The following is an 18,353-nucleotide window of genomic DNA, read 5'->3' as shown; positions in this document are numbered from 1 at the left end:
TCGGACTAGAAACTGTGAGAGCCTTTAATGTTAAGAAGCTGCTTTTGTTCATATTAATCCGCTCTAATTCTAAGAGGGCACTGCTTTAAAATTCCAAGGAGGCACTAAAAACTTCTTTTTAAGAACATCTATTTGCATAAAATGATCTATGAAACTGAAATTATTGTCAGTTTCCTTGCCTCCACTTCGGAAAAAAGAAAAATAAGGCATGTCACATCCTAAAAAAATTGATGTTATTAAAAGATGCCTATCATTACAGGCCATTCCCTGCCTATTTTTAGAATGCTTTGTCTTTCATACAATATTTATGACATTGAACTCAGTTTATCCCCTCTTATTTGAGAAAAGATGCTGAAAGAAAATGGGGAAGTATTTTAAGCCAGAGAAAAATGTGTTCTTCAGTATATGCACACCTATAGTCTGCCCTTAAAAACAAGGGGCTCCAGGTAGAAGGTGATGAAAAAGACAACGCGTCACCACTGCTGTCTTCAAAGAAAGCTAACGCACAGCTAACAGTCAGTACGAGATCTACACACTGAAGCTAAGGTTATCTTCAACACTTCGTTGGGGGGACAAACAAAGAGGGCAGACTTGTAGCACCAGGGAAGGGGAGGGGGAAATTCAGCTCAGAAATTCTTAGCTGCCACCTGGTGGTGAGCAGCACCGCTCAACACCCCGCTTCCTCAAATTCCCAACTCGTTTTTCAGCAGATGAAAGAAACCTCTTCATATTAAACGCTCTGATTTAGAACACGGCATTTACCTAGAAACAGAAATCGGATTCCTCTTTTAAAATGGCATCTCAAGACCTCGTTGTGTGCTTCGCTGAGCGAGAGTTTCATACGCACCTAAGAGAGCAACTCAGAGACACTGCTCACTACCAGCAATTACTGCCCAGCAATTGCTGCCTGCTTTACCTTTTTAGCCGTTTCAAACTCCAGCCCTTCCAGGGCTTCCATGGCCAGTTCTCTCCAGTCAGCATCAGTTACTCCCAAACACGCGATCTGATACGCTTCCTTAAACATTTTCCGTTCCAGATATTGATACATGGGTGCAGACTGAGGATTTCCATCAGAAAATATGTGTTAGAAAGCATAATACTTAGTGCAATTCTCTGGATACAGCGAGAAAAAATTACATTCCAATTGCAATTGGTACAAACTGCCCAGAGAACAAACCTATGTTTTTGTACAACACACACAACAACATTCTGGGGCAATTACCATTGCATCTTCAGACCAGATTGGTTAATTATATTCTAAACTCACCCATCTTGCAATCTCCAGCTCCTAGCATTTTAAAAAGCAGTTAATGAATGCTTCTGATTCCTCAGAGTGCTGAACATGCTAGATACAATGTAGGACAAGTTGTTTTAAAAAAACCAACATAATCAATCTATGAAGTCAGCATAAAGGTGGGGTAGTTTGTCCTCAAAGGCTGCAGCAGTCCAGGATGAAGCATCCCTGGAAACACTCCAACACAACAGCAGAGGTGCCGTGAGCAAGTGACAAACTCGTGACAACGGTGTTCTAACAAGAGCGACCCTGAGGCCCAGAGACACTGCCCACTTACTGACCTGCTCAAACAAGGAGTTCAGGAGGGAAACTGATGGCTGCAGGCTGACACAGAATAGCATTCAGGATCGGCAGCTACACTTCAAACCCTTTCCATGAGCAGAGAGCGCTGCTGCTTGCTTAACTCTGCGTTTGCAGCCACAAGAAGCACCCATATTGACCTCTGCTACCTTTATCAGCTTATCTGAAAGTTGTGTATCTTTGGTACTCTCTCCCACCAAAAGTATAGTTTTGAACAACCTGCCTCTGAAACACTGCACAACAATGTTGAGGCCTGTTAGTGCCCTGCAGCATGCTGAACACAGAATACAGCAGCACACTGGGAGATCCAGCAGCTACCAACCATGCAGGACAGGGCAGATCACAATGAAGGGATCAGCACAGTTCTGAGGTGAGTCTAACAGAGGTAGACTGTTAGAGGTTAGACATCCATTAATTTAACAAAAGCACAGTCTTTTGACTCCATCAATTCTGAATTTCAAATCCTGTCACGTTTTTGTGCAGAAATAAGTCAGAAGCTGGTTTGTTGGTTTTTTTTTCTTTTTCTTGTTTGTTTGTCTCTAGGACTGCTTTACACTGTCCCATTGTTTAATGCAGCACAGCATTCTGTAGATGGCATTTCCTATCTCTGAATTTCGGATATAAAAACTGCACATGCACAAGGCACAACTTAAGTATTGCCTAAACACACCTAGACAGAGCAGGGCTTGGCATACACATAGGAACATGAAATGAGATCCTGAAGAATGGTACACATAGAGCCTGCAGTACAAATACAGGAAGAGGTGTAAATGCAAAAGCTAAGATGAACAGAAGTGCATTTGCAATTAGAAAAAAGTAGAAACAACAGCAAAAAGGAAGTGAGATTCATTAACGCCAAACAAAATGAAATAGATCGTGCGTTATGTCTTAAGTAGTGACAAAGAAGGTTAAGAATTGTGACTGTTTTGGTACCAGAATACTGGAAAATTTCAGAGCTTCTTCACATCTTAAGCATTCATGTTTAAGAAATGTAAAGCAACACTTTACGAGATTAAAGGATTACCTGCGGAACTTCAACAGCTGACATAGAAAAAACGTGAAGACAGAAGATCTTGGAGCCGTTGTATCCCACAACAAAGCCTTGAAGTTTTTGCTGATGGACAGGGAAATTACCAGCTTTGATATTGAGGTAACCCCCTCCAGAAAAGCAAAGCATATCCTCACACTGAGTATTCCAAGCCACGCTATTAGCATTGGGTTCCTAATGAGCAAAATAATGGATGATTACCACAGATACAGCCACATACTCTTTCCTAAGAAACGTGCATCCTTCAGTTTGAACATTTGACCTACTGTAGCCAGGGAATACATGACAGAAAGAAAGGAGTTCAGGCTTGATGTTAATCTCTGTGCTAAAGGTAAAATGCTCAATAACATTAACACTGCAAAGAGAAGCAGGACAGAGCTCTCAGTTAACCCAAAGTGGTCACAGGTTCAGGCGCCCTTTATTCAGCTGTTGCCTAGAAGCAGTTTTGATGGAAAAACAGATCAACCCTACAAAACCGGACCGGTGCTTTAAAGAAGTTCGATGAATTTCTGTGTCAGCATTTCGGTGAGATCTGCACTCTTGTCTCCTCCTGCCCGTGCCATTGGGTGTCTGTCCCTGGACCAGAGACAGAGAGAAACCAAACCTCACCTGGAACAACAGCTCTTTGGTATGAATATCATACACCAGGCAGGTGTCGTTCTCATCAACCACTGCCAGCTTGTTGCGGGATGCGCTCATATCCAGACAGCGCACAGCTGTGGATTGCTTCAGCAGGACGATGGCAAAGACATTATCAACAAATATCTTCAGAATCTAGGCAGATTCAAAACCAAAGTCAGTCCAAGTTTTTGTTCCTCCAGCTAGAAACTGCAGTGTGCATAAATGCTAAGGCTGCATAAAGCATGCACTGGTTGATCTTTTTTCAGAGAAACGGTGCATTAAAATTAGAAAAATGCTCTGAGCTACCTTGAAAATCAAGACTTGTTTCCACAACAGAGTCTAGCTGACCAGCCCACACAAACACAACATACAGTACGTATCTTGAATTTTGTAATGCTCCTCTCAAACAATTATGTTAATATACAACAAGGATGAATATCTGACACATGAAGGACCTCAAATTCCTTTCCAGTTCCATTCACGGAATCAATACTTATGGGCTCCACTGTGCTGTTTTCAGTGTACACACACACACAGCCACCCCTCCCAAAGACAAACCTTCCATCACTAAGACTTCCATTTTTGTCAGCAATGTATGGTCTTCAAAATCCAGCAGGTTTGTATGAATTTTGTAACCAGAGAATGAGAAATACAGAAGTGGTTCATTTTTAAACACAAAATGAGATTCTGTCCAATAAAATTTCAGGTTATGAAGGAATATGCTGCTCCCAAGGTCCCCCCAGAGAACGAAACAGTGTTTATTTGCAGCAGAAAGACACGTGCCAGGCATTTTGCATTACCTGCCCGTTCTTTAGACCAACCAAGAGGCCTTCTCTCCCCGGGGGTCCTCCAATTACTTTGATGTAACGGATAAGAGACTCCATCAGCCACTCTCGTTCTTTAACACCACTAAATGAGAGGCACTGCAACCTTTTCTCCTAAATACAACAACACACAAAATACCACATGGATGGAAAGAAAAAACCTTTGTGCCTCCAGTGTTTTATATTTTATCTATATTAGCGCGCGTGCCTGCTATACACGTGAGTGTCAGAATGTCAGTCAGCTTAACAGGATGAATTCTTTAAGGCTCTTCAGTCCTACAACAAAACAAACAAACAAAAAGCAAAACCAAAAAGCCTACAAACCATCTTTCCTAGCGGCTCACCCACCCAAACATCGCCCTTGGTGCTTCAGCACTCCAGAGGCTTTCAGTAGCACAGGGCCAGCCGTGGCATACAGCAGCTATTACTTCGTACAACAGCACTGCACGTGGTGCTGCCCAGCAGTACAATCCACTGCAGATTTTCCCCAAGGTATCAACTTTTTGCACCAGCTATTTGGAAAGCTACCTTCAAGTCCGAATGTACCCATTTCAAGGCACATACCTGGCATAAAATAATGTGATCTGAGCATACAACCAGCAAGTTGCATTCAAATTTCTTTACTATCTTTTCCTTCACACGATAATACATGTCTGAGGAATCATCCGAATACAGCTCATAAATCAGGATCTTCTCTGGCATTTGGATGGCTAATCTGTTCTTGTAGATGGCGATTTTCTTCACCAGCTCTCTGCCTTTTATTCTAACTAGAGAGAAAAATAAAACACCGTGTAGGCTGACAGGAAAATAACAGATCAAAAAAAGTCAGAGAAACAGCGCTCAGTTGGAACTGAATCTTTCCGAAGCCTCTAAATTTGAGAGCAGATTGCAGTAGGATATGTTTCTTTCTGCAGCTGTTAATCTTCTACCTGTGCCACAATTTATCAACCTCCACTGTTTTTGCAACAGCACATTCCAGAACAGCACCCTGATCCCCTGCCACGAAAAGCCTCTGAATACAAAGAAAGAAAAAATCAGTACAATCCATGGAGGCTGCAAGAAGAAAACAGTTGCTAGATGTGATGTACAATTTTCTTTTTTTAATCTTGGTCGCAGAGATTAAAACCTTATCTTAAAGCCGCTCCCCCTCCCAGCGTCCTTTCAAATCCCCCTATCTCTCACTAAGCTGGTCAGTGCTGATCCCACAGAATCCAAGTTTGCATTCTCAGCCTGCAAACAGGATCTCCAACCTTCCCGTTAAGTGGCGACCATCTGCCTGCCACACCAAGCATGTTTTCCAAGCATTCTGACGGACACTCATTTGAAACAAACCAAGCAACCCACAGAGAAGCCCAGAGCAGAATGACAGAACAGGTTTGACCTGGCAGTCCAAAGCTACCTTTCTGCTCCGTGATGAGGTGCTGGACGATCACGTCAGTCATGCTGTCTCTGTAAGCATAGCGATCTTTGTACAGGCCGTGAACAGTGCTGAAAATCAGCTGATAGAAGGAGATGGTGCCGTCCTGGCAGCCCACTGCCTGAACACAGGGAGGACATTATCTCAGTCAAAGCTGCCCATAGGTAAGACTTGGCAAAACACGCAGTGTTCATATGCCTTACGTTCCATGTCCTGCATGCTATATAGATTGAAAGCAATCACATCACATGTATTGAAACAGCTGTGAAAGTGCTCCTCAACTTTGTAGTGCAAAACGAGGACTGATGCTATCATAGCTCGTATGCATGCTGGGGATTGCTTCGGTTTTGTCTGTTTTCTTGTGGTGCTTTGCAGTGCTTCCACCTCCCCCACACACCCTGTTTTGTTTTTTTTCCCTTTTTTTGTTAATTTTTGAAATCTGCTCTGTATCTCTTACCATCTGTGTGTCAGCACAAAGCGCAGCAATTATGGTCATCGTTGTTGCCCTGCTGGTATTTTCCACAGTTGTAGAAGCTCAAACAGAACAGAACTCAACTCTTTCTTCCTATCACGGAACTCGACATCACCAGTCTACAAGTCTTTTTTTTTTTTGCTGTGTTGTCTTTTTTTTTTAATTCCCTTCTTCTTTTTAAATCAAAACGCAGCAAATTCCTTACCATCTGAAAGCAGGCATTACACTCATTTACCACCACCTCGCAGCCTTAAGTTTTAATTTTAGAGGCAGCTTTAGAGCTCACTAAATACTGCTTAGGCTCTGATGTCTCAGATTAGGCAAATGAGTTTGAAATGTATGGTCTTAGCTTTTATGGCAAACTGTCTGTCAAAGTGGCAGTAAAATGTACCTACTCACCACATAGTTGGAGTCTGGTTTAGCTTTGCAAGTCCACACCCAGCTGCTTTGCTCTCCTATGGTTCCAAGACGGACACCATCCTTTGTGAAGAGGGAAACTTGTTTATCTGAGCCTCCCAGCAAAATGTACTCTCCCTTCGTAAAATAGCTGACACAGCAAGGGTCAAAATTGAGCATCCTGTCCTTCCCAATCTACGAGGGAAAAAATGAGCGTGTCAACGGAAGGATAATTTCATACTTTTCCAAGGCCATGAGAACAGATGAAAATAAACACAAGGTTCTTCTTGGTGGCACCTGATGGCACTGAGAACATTCTCAGCTCTCCAGCCACACACAACTTTTCAACACCCTGCATCCACTGAGCTTCCAAAAGGCAGCTCTAAATCAATCCCTCCCATTCCAAATAAGTCCGCTCAGGGTTTGAGCCATCAAACAACAACAACAAAACAACTCAGCTGGCTGAAGGAAATACAGGAGAGCTCTAGGAACCAGTCAGCTGTAACACAAAAGTGACCAAAGCTACAGGGGCTTTAATACAAGAACTGGGGGACAGCAGCTGAGTTGTCACAGGGGAAATGAGCCAGAGGAAAATTTGGTTGTAAGATACTGACTCATAAAAAACAGAAAACATTTACTGTAGCTAATAAAGCATGACTATACAAACACTTTGAATACAGGGCACAGAACTGAATTGAAAATACCCTGCCACTCCTGAATGCACTGTCCAAAAACATACCTGTTTGCCACTTAGCTGATAAAAGGAAAGCCTTTGACCCCAGTCTGCCACAGCTAAAGTGTCGTTGCGTTCATCTCTGGCAACAGAAAAGTCACATGGTCACAGCAATTTATCCGTGTTTCTTAGGGCAGAAGAATCAAGCAGTGAGATGGCAGAACATATTTAAATTACTCATAGAACCTCCCCCAAGTGGAAGCACAGCAGAGCCGCCTTGCCTTGACTGAAGAAAACAGCTTGAGGACACAAAAGAAAAATCTGTCAACTTTTCAGGAATAACTGCAAAGTCTGACACAGCACTTCGTGCTCAGGGCAAAAGCAGTGGGTCCAGGGAAGCTGCGCCTACAGCGGGTGCAGATCCTGATCTTAGGGGTCTATAATGGAGTATAAAGGAGACCCACTGTGACATCAAAGCCAACACTGCTAAGCTAGACTGGACTGTGACTACCAGAGCATATGGCAGGAAACGAAATGGCTCCTGCAGGACTGGGACAAGCTGAGGTATCAAACTGGTTAACTGCAGTGCTCTGACAGGAGCACTGGGAGCAAAACATGGGCCACCTCCTCCACAGTCTCTCGTTTAGGAAGAAGGGTGATGGTACTCTGAGCAGTCTGATGACAACAATGCTCCTAATCATAAACTGAACAAAAAGAAAACTGAAAAAAAACCTACTGAAAAACTTCTCAATAAGCACCTTCCCTCTGCTCAACACACAACACGTGAGAAAAAGCAACGTGCTACCACAAACCTAAGGAATGTCACAATTAACACTTACTAGTGGAAGAAATTAAGACAATAAAAATGACACTTAATCCAGAATTTGGTACCTTTTGAATTCTGCACCCTGCATAAATTCCCTGTGCCTTTGGTCCTTTTTGTAAATTGCTCTCCTATGCTATACATATGGATATATATGTATCCATTGTATTGGATATATGTTATATATTGGATAAATGCCATTGATATATGTGTTATCCATTGTAGTCTCACTCACAAGTCGAAATGCTTAGCCTCTTCTTTCTCATTGTCTTCTATCTTTTCCTCATTATCCTGCCCACTGTCAGGGTTGGGTTTCAATTCTGGAATCTCCTCTAACTGGCTGTGATCTGACTTCTCTAAATGGCCGTTATCTGATTCCTCTTCTTCATCTGCTCTACTCCAAAATCTCTCCCACCAACTGCAATAGCAATTGTTTATTCACATATATGGCACAGTGAGTGCAAACAGCCCACCCTCCTCTCCCCAAAAGCAAGCTGAAATCCAGCAACAAAAAAAGCAAAATCAAAGTTTCATGATCTCTAGCTGGAATTTGTTCCCATTCTCTTCCACGTGATGAACACTGCCAAAGCCCAGCCCACAACAAAAGGCACCGTTAGGGGCCCTGAACCTGCTCAGCAGGGATGCAGGCCGGGCCTTTCTGTTATCAACAAGCCAAGGACTGACCAGCAGCGTGGAAAAGGGTGGGCTGATGATTTACCTGGATGGATTCCAACAAATGGACCATATTGGAGACGAGGCAGCCCCGGCACGCTCTATCTTCACCTTCTCATCACCATTTTTATTCCGTATGCTGATGACTCCGTTGGACATCCCCAAGGCAAGGTACTGGCCATCGTTTGTCCAGCTGATAAAACACACAAGGACTGAAAACGGCTCAAACCAAGCAGCAGGAAGGCAGAATGGTGCAGCATAATCAAATAGGGATGGTATTGAAACAGGCTTTTTGAAGGCATTCTGGAACGGAGCCAGCAATCCTCAGAGTTGTTTATGAACCTAAATCCGCATTTATGGCAACAGCGCGCAACGCAGCAAGAACTTCTTATTGCATACACAAATTAGAAAAAGGTGGAAACAACAACAACAAAATTAAAGCTATCATCTGCTTGTGGTGTTTGTATCATGTGCTAATTAACAGATGCATTTTTGGGAATGAGAGTGCTGGCAGAACACCAGGCTTTTCAAAGCCACATCCGGAGCAACGACACCGCATGCGGTGGGGACAAGAGAGCCCTGCTTTCTCTTCTTGTCTCTACTGCAGCCAACGGGATGACTTCACACAAACTGATGTACCCTTGCTTCAGAGGAGTAACAACACCTTCTGCAAATGCCAGCAACACAGAAGATGAGCAGCTCTATGAACAAAGCACGCTCAGCTTTCCTCTACCTTCATTTCATTGCTACTGCACAAGTTGGCTGCACAGATGGAGACAGAAGTTCAGACGCTCACACAAGACCAGAGCACCTCTCTGATACCTTCTGAAGAGTTCAATACACATTGTACATACTGAACAATTATATATGTACTGTTGTAAACAGTACCTAATGGAAACCAAAGCCCTCTGCTATCTAAAACAAGGACAAAGAAAGAAAAATAGCTCTCTGAGAAGACAACACAGGAAAGAACAAGTCATCTTGGACAAATATTCATTTTCTGAGCATTCTTAATACTAATCAAACATTTCAATGATGAGAATGGCAGAGTCGCATGAAATGTAATGCTTCTGAACAGCAGCTTAGGAGAGCCTCTCTCTCCTGCTGGGTTCTCTGGCTCCACAGACTTGAGCTATATTGTCTAAACTTTTTTTCCATAAGCCTGCACACTATTTTAAACTGTTTATATTGAAACTAACTTAAAGAACACTTACCTACAGCAAGTTATCTTACTGCTAGCTTTATGTTTAGAGACTGATTTCTGCTCAGGCGACCACAAGCCTTGATTAAAATGAAAAAAAAAGCTGAAGTAAATGACAAGAAAACTTTACCAGTGTTCAGATTAGAAACCAGCTTTGCCAGGAAACTCAGCGCAGACTTCAGAGGGAACAAAGTCTCACTGCTAGGACATTTAAATACATACTACACAAACAGCAAAGAGGAAAAAATAGATATATCTAACACAGAGAAAGGCTCCCACTGGAAAAATCACAGTAAGAAGGTACATTTGTTCTGGGACATCTCACAACACAGTCCTCATCAACTGACTTTTCGTGATACACATAAGTAGCTTTGGGCAACATCTGGTTTCTCCCAGATAAAAAGAGCTGCACAAATCTGTTGTTAGCTTAGCTGTGAAACTTGTACAGAGTTCGCAGGCTTAATGGAAAAGTGAGAAAAAGACATACCAAAATCACTGGAAGAGCAGGATGCCAACTGGTGAGTAAGAGGGTTGTAGGAAACGCACTGTATGGAGTCATTATGCCTAGAATGAAGTTACAATCACATTTCAGTAAATCATTCTTAAACGCCTCTTTCTGACTTTCAGCAAAGTAGCTGAAGGGCTCACCAGATGGCAGAAATAACTCGATCAGCTTATATTACATCAAATTAATCTGCAATTACTGTAAACTACATCAATAATAAATCCTAAAAAACATTGTCACTGAACGGCAGGATTCGCTGTTCCATCAAGATGAGTTCAATGTGTGCATAAATGGGGTTTGTTAGATGTGATGAACGCTTAGATCCAAACTCTAAAATAAGTGCCCTTGTTCTCCTGCCCAGCACACTGTGCAACCAACCAGCAACAACTGTGCAAACACATTCAGAAACACAATTTGAAGATGTAGTTGCAAAGACATGACATGAAACAAAGCCAAAAGAAAGATGAAAATACACCGTGTGGAAAAGCACCAAGCCGTACCTTCAGCTTGGACTGCGACCTAGGTTACATTGCTCTGATTTGTTACACAAGATCAGTTATATTCTGCTTCATCCCATTTCATCTTACAGAATTTCCCCAGTTCTTTGCCAGCCCTTTAAATACATCAGAGATCTATCTAGACCTTTCACCCTCATTTATGCCTTTAATTGCTTTCCTGCCTCATTCAGACACTTCAGCTGCTCTCCTCTTCCCTCTCGTATTACTCACTGGCATTTTCTCTAACCTTAGTTAACCTTCCAGCTCTAACATCACTTACTGAGAGCAGAAGTGCATAACGAAGGTTCTCACTGGAGATGCACAGGATTGAAAGCCAGCACTTACGTGTATTTCAGAATTCCTTCTAGCTTTGAAGTCCAAATGATCACACTTTTATCAGCTGAGCCAGATGCAAAACGTTTGCCTAGGAATTAAATACAGTTTAAATCCCACACATAAGAATCCCTTACTCACCCAGTATTCAACAAAAGAGAGAGCAAGATGTTCTTGAACTTGACAAGGCTCAAGCCATAAAGAGCCTAACATTGCAAGTGTCCTGGTGTGCTGTGCTTCCTCAGCTACATGAAACCTCAGTGGCTTTTTTCATGTAAAAAAAGCTCAACCATACAAACAACAAACCCAGCACATGCAAAAATCCCATCACTAGAACAGCCCCATTTTTACCAGTTTGCCATACGGAATGGAAGATATTACACACTTTACAAACCAGACTAATAAAGTCCCATAGAAGTGATATTTACCATCTTTAGCATAAGCCACACAGTACACAGTGTCCTTATGTCCCTTCAGAGGTTGAATTAAGGTTCCATCAGAAGTATCATATACCTGCACAAGTAACCAGAAGAAAAATATTCAGGATGAGGACTGTGACACAAAATTACTGAAGGCCAGAAGGTTCTACATTTTGTTTTCTGTTTCCTTTTTTGCAAGCAGTACAATTCATGCAGATTAAGGCATTTTAAAGTGTAAAAGCAGTTCTCCTTAACAAACAATACTTTCCTAACATTGGCACAGAAGAAGTCCAGCACTAGAAAATTACACACACAAATGAAACTTCTAAACAGCTCGCTGGGCCTCCACGTTCCAGCGCACGCCTCTCCTTCCTTGTATAATAAGCTACTGGAAAGGACCGTCATTAAATACACCGCTGCCAGCCCCGGCAGCGTGAAGGTCCGTGCGCTCACGGCCCAGAACAGCACACAGCTGTGCCCACAGCCCCGCACCGCAAGGGAGGCGCAGGGCGGCCCGGGCTGCTGGTGCTGGAGCCCTGGGAGCCGACAGGCTCTACTGGAGGCTCAGCTCAAAGCACGAACATAAACGCGAGCTTCTTCCTCCTCTTCACAGGGATTGCGAGTCACGAAGCGGAGCACAACACGCTCACTGAACGCGCGATCAGCGCAGAATCACGGCGGTGTTCGCACGCCCCGCGCCGCGCCAGCTTCGCGTGGTGGGCGGCCTGCAGCCTGCTGGGCGAGGCGTCAGGAGGCGCTGCGGTAACAGAAATCGCACTACGGAGCAGAGCTCGGACCTGGGTAACATCGCAGCGCCCCGCAGCCGGCCTGCAGAGCGCAGAGCGGGCCGGGCTTTGCGGCGGGTTAAACGCGGCAGGACCGCGGCCCCAGCGCGGGGAAAGCGAGCTGTCCGTACCAGGAGCCGACTGCCGGCGGCAACGATCAGCTGCGTCCCGTCCGGCTTGAACGCGAGGTCGTAGATGCTGGGGAAGACAAGAGTCGTCGTGGCGGCTGTCGATGTTGGCGGTTCGTCCCGTTCCCGGGATCCCCGGCAGCGGAGCCGCGCCCCGAGGGCCGCCCGAGCCCGGCCCCGCGCACGCTGCCGTCCCGCCGCTCCCCGCCGCCCCCGCCGGCCCCGCGGCGCTCACCAGTGCTCGGCCCGGTCCCGCCAGGTGAGCGCGGCCCGCATGCCGGGCCCGGACCGCACTCGGTCGCCGAGTCGGTCGCGCCGCCGGCTCCCTGGGCAACGCGCAGGCGCCCGGAGGCCCGCCGGACCGCCGCGACGGCAGGGGGCGCCGGTCGGCTGGGCCGCGAGGGACGTCACGTGACCGCGGCGTCCGGAAGCGACCCTTAACGAGGCCGTCCCGCGCCGGAGCGGTTTCCATGGCGACCGGCGGGCGGGAGACGTCGAAGCGGGGATGGAGCGAGCGCGTCGGCGGCGCGCGCCTCCGGGAGGTCGGAGCGGAGTGTGCGGGTGAGGTCACGTGAGCTACGCGGACGGGGTCCCGCAGCTCCGCGCCACGCTGACGGAGCCTCGCTGCCGCCTCTCGGCGCGGCGGGAGCTGCGGAGCCCCGTCCTGTAGCGGCGGCAGGCGGCCCCGGCTCCGTCCCCCTCGGCTTCCTTCCGGCGTGCCGCCTAGCGGCCTTCCGACGGGGCAGGCGGGGGAAGCGGCCCCGCTGACGGCTCGCCGTTCTCTCCGCCCTCAGCGCCGAAGGAACGACGCTGCGGTCCGGACGGGCGCTGGCGGAGCGCTGCCATCACGCCGGCACAGCTGGCGGCGCCACGGCCCCGGCTGGGAGCGGGGTGCGGAACGGCGGAGCGCGGAGTTCCCGGAGCGATGGGTCCGAGGCGCGGCGCGGGGAAGGCGGCAAGGCGGAACGGCGCCCGAACGGCGCCGGAGAGGAGGCGGCGGGGAGAGCCGCGCGGGACGGCGGAGCGAGGAGGAGCTCCGTAGGAAGTAACGGGGAAAGCGCCCGGAGCGAGAGGAGGAGAGCGGCGCGGGGCCGGCGGGAAGTGGAGCGCCGGGCGGGATGCGCGGAACCGGCCGCGGATGGGCGGAACGGCCGCCAAGAGCCGCACGCAGCGCCCGCGGCTCCGGGATCGCGGCGCTCCGAATCCGACCCCGAAATGGGGAGCGACGGCTTGCGGCCTGCTGGCGACGAGAGCTTCGCGGCAGCTAAAATACGGCGAGGTATGGGTGTGTTTTGAGGCAGAATATGATTCTAACGCGTTATCCTGAACTACCCGAGGAAAGTGTTCGGGACGGGCGCCTCCTGTTCCGTCTCATTTCTGGAGCGCTTTCGGCCTCTTCAGCTGTGCCCTGGGATCGAGTGCTGAACGTGTGCTGCCTCTTGGTGCTGGTGCCGTGTTGGTCCCCGTGCTTTGTGAAGAAGGCTTTGGTTGTAGCTTCTTTCATGATGCAGTGTGTGGGGCGGGGTGGAATTCTTAGCTGTCGTTTGGCCTGGTTTTCCAGGCTGCATTGGAGTTGTGATTCCTCTTCAGAATGTTTTTCTCAGAGCTCAAATGCAGAAAAACACATCTGTGTTATGCATTCCTACGTGGAATCTGTGTAATTCCACCACGAATGAAGGAGGAAAAGGTCTGTGAGCCATGGTGGCAAACTGTGGGGTTTTCCATTTTAATACTGAGGTATCGTTTCTTTACAGAAGAATCTGTCCCACGGACACAAGTGGATAGGAGGAAAACGAGTCCGTATTTTTCAAGTAAATACAGTAAGGAAGGTAGGATTCTCCTTGGGGACACAACTGCCATTTTGCAGGGGAGAGCAATGAGGCGGCTCGGTGATGTGGGAAACGCATACATGGCTGCACGTAGGGGCAGCCTGCACTGCAGGGCTGCAGTGTGAAGTGCACCCGTATGCACAAACTGCCAACGCTATGCCCACAGTGCTGAGCCTGCTTCTAAAATTCATCATTTAATTTTTTTTTCCTCTAATTCCATCCTTTATTACTCTATGTATTTCCTTATATTGCCTGCGTGTACAGCTCCCAGCCCGCCTAGGAGGAAGGCCTTCAGGAAATGGACTCCTCCACGCTCCCCTTTTAATTTGGTCCAAGAAACACTTTTCCACGATCCGTGGAAACTTCTCATTGCGACCATATTTCTCAATAAGACTTCAGGTAAATGGAGTAATACAGTTTCACGTTGTGTAACTGTTGGGTGGTGATATAGGATTAAAACAGCTGCCAATTTTTTTGTGTCATTAATGAAAGAATAAATACACATGTTTGTGTTGATGTTAAAAAAAAAATAAATAGTAATTTGTTTCTTGTGCCTTGGCAAAAACCAGCATAGTTAAAGTGAAGAGAGACCTGCACAGCTGATGATGGTTTCTTTGAGCAGGTAAAATGGCAATTCCTGTGCTCTGGGAGTTCCTCAGGAAGTACCCTTCCCCTGAAGTAGCCAGAACTGCAGACTGGAAAGAAATGTCAGAGCTGCTCAGACCTCTCGGCCTCTATGCGCTCAGAGCAAAAACAATAATCAAGTTTTCAGGTAAGTTTTTATGGCTGTGTTTGTGGAATGGTGTAAACGTCGTTAGCAAGAAAACTACAGCTATTTTCCTAACTGTGCTCTGTGACATCTTTCCCTGCTGGTTTGTTTTCTGAAGCTTTGGGAGATGTTGGTTTTACACGTGTGAAACTGCTGATTGGATTGTCTTAACTGAGTAACTTGTGGTGTTTGTAGAGGTTTCATTTAAAATGCTGCCATGTGCAGGTCTGGGGCAGCATGGTGTCTGCTCAGACCTGGGCCTGCACGGTGAGGGCTGTGTGTGTGTTCCAGACGAGTACCTGCACAAGCAGTGGAAGTACCCCATTGAGCTGCACGGAATCGGGAAGTACGGAAATGACTCCTACAGAATCTTCTGCGTCAATGAGTGGAAAGAGGTGCGCGGTGCTGCTGTGAGTGGGGCCTGAGGGGGCTGTGCAGGCAGCGCGTTCCTGGCCTCGCCTCCTGCCGCTGTCACAATATGTGCTCACTTGGATTTAAAAAAAAAAAAAAAAGATATTTTTTTTAATTTCAATTCGTTGAATTCTCAGAATGCATTTTTTGCAAGTCAAGGCTGACTGATCCATCTGCCTTAGCTCACACGTGGCAGGGGTCTGTTGCTCTGACTGTGGCACTGTGGGTTAGACAAGGGCAGGTTGTGAGCTGGGAGGGGAAGTAGCTTGGGGGTGTGTTTCGGAGCTGTCAGGTGTGTTAAGATATTGATATGAGCATTAATTACTTTTGTTGTGTTTTAGGTGCAGCCTCAGGACCACAAGCTGAGCGTCTACCACACATGGCTCTGGGAAAACTATGAGAAGCTGAGTGGGGACTGAGTGCAGCCTCAGGTGTGCCCGCAGTGGGCTGCGCAGCATCAGAGCTGTGCTGAGCATCACGTTCTTAGTTTATATGTTGTGTGACATCAACTCAGATAATCACTGTAATAAAATGTTCAAGCGCTTTAAAGGTTTTTAATAAACGTATCTAACTTTGTAACATCTGTTCTTGTAAAGCTCCCCTGCTCCCCTTAAACCGAACGCGCCCCGCTGCCGTTCCGCCAGCACATGCCTCACCGCCAGGGGGCGCTCTCCCACTCAGCGGGCCTGGCGGAAGCCGCGTGCCGCCTGGCCCTGAGCTTCCTGGCGGAAGCGGCGCCCGGCAGGTCCTGTCAGCTTCGTAGTGAACGCGCAGAGCGGGACGCGGAGGAAGCACTTATCCGCTCTCCCGCGCCGCCCTCCAGGACGCGTCCCACCTTATTGCGGCTCAGGGCTCTGTGTGACCCCGCGAGGGGCGGCCGCTTTCTCCGTGCAGGGGGGGCGCGGCGCTGACCTGTCGGTACCGCCCAGATCTCCCATAAGCCCCCGCGAGCGGCGGCTCCTCCTTCTCTCGGCGGGCCGTGCCGTGCCGGCGCCATCGCGTAGCAGGTGAGCGCCGCCATCCGCCGCCATCCGACCCGGGAGGGCCCGCCCGGCCCCGCCGCCTGCCCCGGGGGCCTCCGCGCCGCGCGGGGAGCCGTGGCGCCGGGGCTTTTCCGCGGTCTGTAGCCCGGCGGCGGTGGGGCCATTGAGGCCGGGCTCTCGCGCAGGAGCCCTGCGCGCGTCGCTTCTGGCGGCAGTGAAGCGGGAGCGGCCCACGGGCGGTGCTGGGGGTGCGGGGCCGGGTTCGGGCCGCCGTCGGGTCTGAGCCGGGTGGGCTCTCGGAAGTTCCGTCCTTAAAGGGACTCCGGCTGCTGCCCGCCGCGGGGCTGCTCGGGAACCGGAAGGGCCCTGAAGTCGGCGGGCGGGGAACGGAGCGTGCGAGAGCGGGCGTGGGGAGCTGAGCGCGGGCCGCCTCCCAAGATCGCATCTGGGGAGCTCGTGGTGCTCCGCCAGCTTCGGACACGGGAGGCAGAGACACTGCAGGGGAACACCCATTCCCTCCCTGGCTCTGGCAGTGGCTAGGGGGTGGAAGATAGCCTGCTACAGCCCTCGTTGGCACGGTGACGCGTCGCCACCTTGTCGCGCCTTTTCTCATCCTGCTCTGCTTCCCTCAGCCGCCATGCCTGCCCTCCGGCCTCTCGTGAAGCCTAAGATCGTTAAGAAGAGGACCAAGAAGTTCATCCGCCATCAGTCTGATCGCTATGTCAAGATCAAGGTAAAAACTCATGGAAGCTTCCTTACAGCAGCACCTTGGGGAAGGTCGGGTTTGTGATTGCCCGGAGGCCTGGTGATGGATTAGAGCATAAAGGCCAGGTGTTGCAGCTGTGGGCCGGGCAGTGGTAGCGCAGGTGTGAGACCTGTGGGACGTGATACAGCAGTGCAGCACAGTGAGTGTTTGTAGGTTGGTTTTGGCCAACCTTGGTGCAGGCGTTCTTGCACCAATGTAGTTTTGTAACTGAATGCCAAATGCTTCCTGTGTTTCTTTAGCGCAACTGGCGGAAACCGAGAGGTATCGATAACAGAGTTCGCAGGAGGTTCAAGGGCCAGATCCTGATGCCCAACATCGGTTATGGGAGCAACAAGAAGACAAAGCATATGCTGCCCACGGGATTCAGGAAGTTTCTGGTCCACAATGTCAAAGAGCTGGAGGTGCTCATGATGAGCAACAAGTAAGTCTCTGGGTTTATTCCCCGTCCTTCCCCAATCATTGCTGCAGTTCTGCAGTCAGTGCTGCGGCTGTGTGCTGCTGTGCTGCCCATCCCACAACGGCACTGAGGAGGAGGATGCGGGTAGGAGACCTGGGAGGTGTGCAGCTTTGGGGAACGCAGCACCGTCTCGCTGAGTCTCGCTTTACTCAGCGCCGCGGTGCTGGAAGGTGAATGGAGAGCCTGAGGCCATCAAACCTCTGTCTGTGGCTCGTTGTTAAACTCCTGTGCTCTGCTGTCGGCAGGATGGCTCTCGTTGCTTTGCCTGCACTGCTGCCACGCATCGGGCTGAGGCTTAGGGCGCGCTGTGTTCCCTGCAGGTCGTACTGTGCAGAGATTGCTCACAACGTGTCTTCCAAGAACCGGAAGGTCATTGTGGAGAGAGCGGCTCAGCTCGCCATCAAGATCACCAACCCGAATGCCAGACTGCGCAGCGAGGAAAACGAATAAGCTGGCCTCCACGTGTGGGATGTATTTAATAAAGTGTAAAAACAAACTGATCAGGATTGGCCTGTTGCCTGTTTCTGAGGGCTTGGCACGCAGTGCTGTGACTCCACTTGCACCTGAGGTTTGTGCTGACAGTGAGCTTGCAGCAGTGCACTTTGTGCATCTCTTGCTCTTACCTGGAGATTTGCTTCCTTCCCGGTACTTGTGCTTCAGGGGGCCTGGAGCCATTCCTGCTTGTGATCATGCTGCAGGGGAGGGAACTGACATCTTAGTGGAGGCTAAG

At 48.6% G+C, this 18,353-nt stretch overlaps 3 protein-coding genes across 9 annotated transcripts in view; 2 read left to right on the top strand and 1 right to left on the bottom strand.

Moving 5' to 3' along the window:
* Positions 1-12,775, bottom strand: part of IFT122 (intraflagellar transport 122) — a 29,739-nt gene extending 16,964 nt beyond the window's left edge. Inside the window, exons 1-16 of one of the 4 annotated variants that reach the window (XM_052678641.1) lie at positions 12,644-12,775; positions 12,412-12,478; positions 11,505-11,589; positions 11,089-11,167; positions 10,229-10,305; positions 9,755-9,821; positions 8,587-8,733; positions 8,104-8,286; positions 7,112-7,187; positions 6,376-6,567; positions 5,487-5,625; positions 4,652-4,854; positions 4,064-4,201; positions 3,252-3,416; positions 2,619-2,816; positions 917-1,057 (exon numbers count right to left, since the gene is read on the bottom strand). In XM_052678641.1, the coding sequence (XP_052534601.1) occupies positions 917-1,057; positions 2,619-2,816; positions 3,252-3,416; positions 4,064-4,201; positions 4,652-4,854; positions 5,487-5,625; positions 6,376-6,567; positions 7,112-7,187; positions 8,104-8,286; positions 8,587-8,733; positions 9,755-9,821; positions 10,229-10,305; positions 11,089-11,167; positions 11,505-11,589; positions 12,412-12,478; positions 12,644-12,684 (1,998 nt within the window). In that variant the 5' untranslated portion in view covers positions 12,685-12,775. The remainder of the gene's footprint in view (positions 1-916; positions 1,058-2,618; positions 2,817-3,251; positions 3,417-4,063; positions 4,202-4,651; positions 4,855-5,486; positions 5,626-6,375; positions 6,568-7,111; positions 7,188-8,103; positions 8,287-8,586; positions 8,734-9,754; positions 9,822-10,228; positions 10,306-11,088; positions 11,168-11,504; positions 11,590-12,411; positions 12,479-12,643) is intronic. The other 3 variants (XM_052678640.1, XM_052678639.1, XM_052678638.1) reach the window with 3 other exon arrangements.
* Positions 12,776-12,831: 56 nt separating this feature from the next.
* MBD4 (methyl-CpG binding domain 4, DNA glycosylase) lies at positions 12,832-16,000 on the top strand. 4 transcript variants are annotated; one of them, XM_052678675.1, is made up of 7 exons: positions 12,832-12,969; positions 13,203-13,687; positions 14,163-14,237; positions 14,502-14,636; positions 14,860-15,009; positions 15,232-15,416; positions 15,759-16,000. In XM_052678675.1, the coding sequence occupies exons 1-7, from the start codon at positions 12,914-12,916 to the stop codon at positions 15,834-15,836; spliced, it is 1,164 nt and encodes a 387-aa protein (XP_052534635.1). In that variant the 5' UTR covers positions 12,832-12,913; the 3' UTR covers positions 15,837-16,000. The 4 variants fall into 4 exon arrangements, with proteins under 4 accessions (XP_052534635.1, XP_052534637.1, XP_052534636.1 ...); XM_052678677.1 differs by having other exon boundaries at positions 12,834-12,969; positions 15,298-15,416; XM_052678676.1 differs by having other exon boundaries at positions 12,834-12,969; positions 15,232-15,401.
* Positions 16,001-16,301: 301 nt separating this feature from the next.
* On the top strand, positions 16,302-18,123 carry RPL32 (ribosomal protein L32). Its single transcript, XM_052678685.1, has 4 exons — positions 16,302-16,424; positions 17,033-17,133; positions 17,406-17,587; positions 17,944-18,123. The coding sequence occupies exons 2-4, from the start codon at positions 17,038-17,040 to the stop codon at positions 18,071-18,073; spliced, it is 408 nt and encodes a 135-aa protein (XP_052534645.1). The 5' UTR covers positions 16,302-16,424; positions 17,033-17,037; the 3' UTR covers positions 18,074-18,123.
* The last annotated feature ends 230 nt before the right edge of the window (positions 18,124-18,353 follow it).

Source organism: Tympanuchus pallidicinctus, unplaced genomic scaffold, assembly GCF_026119805.1.
Source record: "Tympanuchus pallidicinctus isolate F22 unplaced genomic scaffold, pur_lepc_1.0 scaffold17, whole genome shotgun sequence".
Taxonomy (NCBI): Eukaryota; Metazoa; Chordata; class Aves; order Galliformes; family Phasianidae; genus Tympanuchus; species Tympanuchus pallidicinctus.
Note: the sequence above shows the minus strand (reverse complement) of the source record. Positions and strands in the feature narration are given on the sequence as shown.

Bases quoted from the DNA above. Each gene is read 5' to 3' on its own strand.
- MBD4 (XM_052678675.1), top strand. From the start codon at position 12,914: ATGGAGCGAGCGCGTCGGCGGCGCGCGCCTCCGGGAGGTCGGAGCGGA. The intron at 14,238-14,501 runs GTAGGATTCTCC...CTGCGTGTACAG, and splicing joins AAGTAAATACAGTAAGGAAG to CTCCCAGCCCGCCTAGGAGG. The intron at 15,010-15,231 runs GTAAGTTTTTAT...TGCCATGTGCAG, and splicing joins AACAATAATCAAGTTTTCAG to GTCTGGGGCAGCATGGTGTC.
- RPL32 (XM_052678685.1), top strand. From the start codon at position 17,038: ATGCCTGCCCTCCGGCCTCTCGTGAAGCCTAAGATCGTTAAGAAGAGG. The intron at 17,134-17,405 runs GTAAAAACTCAT...GTGTTTCTTTAG, and splicing joins ATCGCTATGTCAAGATCAAG to CGCAACTGGCGGAAACCGAG. The intron at 17,588-17,943 runs GTAAGTCTCTGG...TGTTCCCTGCAG, and splicing joins GTGCTCATGATGAGCAACAA to GTCGTACTGTGCAGAGATTG.